The following is a 2,634-nucleotide window of genomic DNA, read 5'->3' as shown; positions in this document are numbered from 1 at the left end:
AAATTTTTATTGTCTTATTCCTTCAAATTTAAAAAAAAATTCGATTATATGGATTTTAATCGCATTCTTTTAAGTTACCGATGAAATTACTTAAATCATTTTGAGTACAAAACAGTAAGTCAATGATTCCTACAAAAATTTTTACAGCATAGGTGGAAATTATTGAAATTTTTATCGAAGTAATTAATTCCATCAAAAGAGTTTAGTGTTTGAGTAAAGAATCTTTTTTTTTTCCCCCTTGAAGCAATAACACTTCTGATTACTTTCATTTATTTAATAGATTAAATGAACTTAATCTTAAAATTCAATTATTTAGATTGAATTCAAAGTTTTAAAAAATTATCAAAGAAATATTTAATAGATTAAATGAACTTAATCTTAAAATTCAATTATTTAGATTGAATTCAAAGTTTTAAAAAAATTATCAAAGAATCTTTTTTCACTAATTTTTTTCGAAATGATTTCCTGTTATTTTTGACAATAAAAATATCAAAATTCATGAATGAAAAGTTTTATTTTTCCTCAAAAATTGAGATTTCGCCCCCTAAAAAATCAATAAATTTTCAATTTGGGCGCAATTGAGCACAGCTATTCGTGCACGATAAATAAAGCAAACTTACATTGGTGGAATAATGCATCACGGATCCGAGATCATATGGAACTCCAAAGTTTTTAAGTTGCGACGGATTGAGCTTTTCAAAATTTCCTTCAGTTCCACTAATCGCATTTTGTAGATTGATACGGACATATTTATCACGATCCCATCTCTCCTGCTCATGCCAAAATCCCAATGCATGGCCAAGTTCATGTGAAATAATTCCAAACTTTAGAAAAGGAAATTTATTGAAATTTGCTTATAATTAATTTGAAACGAAAAATAATTTTAAAAATAAGTGTATTGAAAGACTGACAGTTTCACAGCCATAACCAATAGAAATTGTTTGGCTACCGCCCAATCTTCCAACATGCGAATAACATCTGGAAAAGACAATTAAGCTAGCTTCATAGAAATAGTTGAAATTTTTCAATTTGAAAAGAAAAAATTTTTCAAGCGACTTTTTTTCAAAATTTTATTCATTCTAGCAGTTTAAACAGCAATGTGAAATGAAATGCCTAAAATTATTTGAAGGGGTAAAAATTACTACGCATTTGTTGAGGCATAAATGTTGAAAACTTTTTACTCGTTGTAAGCCACCTGAAAAGGCCAATAATGCTAGCTGACAAGTTTATCTTTCTACTCCATCCAATGATTAAGCTAAAATTTTGGGATCATTTCACTTTTGCTTAGCCAGCCCAGAAATAACAAACTTCCGGAAGATACATTTTGCTTTTCTCATAACTGTCAATAGTTCGTGTTCCAGTAATTGCTTTTATATTCAGAAATTAATCGTTTGCGCATCTAATGAAGTAATCCGGAAACAGACAAAACATTTAAATGAAATTTTTGATAAAAAAAAGACAAAACATTCAAGTGAAATTTTTGAAATGAAAAAATTTATATGTCGGGAAACATACCCACTTCCAATGATAAAGAATAAATAATCATTATCCGGTTTATTTTCCTCAAACCGTAAGCATGTCTCTTGCTCCCAGTTATGAAGTGCTTTACGAATGTAATCTTGCCAATCTGCTGAAATGTTGAAAAGCAATAATTTTGTACGATAACTGCAAATTGACCGTTAATTACTTATAATTACATTACAAAATCTATACATCTAAAAAGCTGAAAATAAATTTCGTATAAATTGTAGATAAATTAGTATAAGATGGAATAGACGAACTATCTCCATTTCCAAAACGATATGCAATTGATGAGCTTCTCCACCAGTAGCTTGGATTAGCGATTACTTTTCGTTTTCTACGATACTGTTTCAGCGACATTAGCGCTTTCATTTGTGGTAAAATCAAAGCAATGTCGTTCTCGAAGAGAAGTCCAGTAATTCGTACATTAGGTTGTATTTCGTTATGCAAGCATGGATTTACTGATGGACGTATCAAAGTACCATCCTAAAGCAAGACACCCTGTTATCATATTTTTTGACAATTTCTCCAAGTGCTTGAGAGTTAGGCAGAAATAAGCTTGAAGATGACTAGAATTAACGTACTCTAATCGTCGTGGCTAAGCTTAACGAACGAAGATATGTGATATACCCACGCTTGGTACAGGGACGCTGATAACTAATAAGGCCAATGAGGGACAGATAAGTTCGAATGCAAATGACACAACGAAAGGTCTTCTTAGTATTGATAAAATACGGTTTTTTCTGCATTGTCGTTTGTCCTCAAAGTTGGTTTTGCGTGTGTTCTCGAAGGAAGCAGCAGCATCATGGATGATATGTCTCCATGTCTCCCGATTCGAAGACAATGAACCATTGATGGGGAGGTATTTGGCCAAGGTTAAGATATTTTTTAAGGGCGTCCTTGTATCTCCTCTTGGGATTCTTCTTTTGAGGAACCCGATAGTCAAATCACTATAAAAAAAAATCTTAGAAAGGCGGTGATCCTTTATCCTGGAGGAGGAGACGTGTCCAGTCCAGCGAGACGTGTCTTCAGTAGTATGGCTTCAATACTGGCGAGCCCTGCCTGTAGTAAAAACAATAACATTAGATATGTTGTCAAACTAGTGATGTTAGG

At 32.2% G+C, this 2,634-nt stretch overlaps 1 protein-coding gene across 1 annotated transcript in view; it reads right to left on the bottom strand.

The window, feature by feature from the left end:
- Positions 1-2,270, bottom strand: part of LOAG_16372 (zinc metalloproteinase nas-33) — a gene marked incomplete at both ends in the record, with an annotated part of 5,648 nt that extends 3,378 nt beyond the window's left edge. The window contains 5 exons of the mRNA XM_020449025.1: positions 621-824; positions 912-978; positions 1,516-1,630; positions 1,782-2,007; positions 2,106-2,270. Coding sequence (XP_020307478.1) covers positions 621-824; positions 912-978; positions 1,516-1,630; positions 1,782-2,007; positions 2,106-2,270 — 777 coding nt within the window. The remainder of the gene's footprint in view (positions 1-620; positions 825-911; positions 979-1,515; positions 1,631-1,781; positions 2,008-2,105) is intronic.
- Between the last annotated feature and the right edge of the window lie 364 nt (positions 2,271-2,634).

The sequence above is a fragment of the Loa loa genome, assembly GCF_000183805.2.
Source record: "Loa loa unplaced genomic scaffold supercont3.2, whole genome shotgun sequence".
NCBI lineage: Eukaryota > Metazoa > Nematoda > Chromadorea > Rhabditida > Onchocercidae > Loa > Loa loa.
The sequence above is the reverse complement of the archived record's forward strand: the minus strand, read 5'-3'. Positions and strand labels throughout refer to the sequence as shown.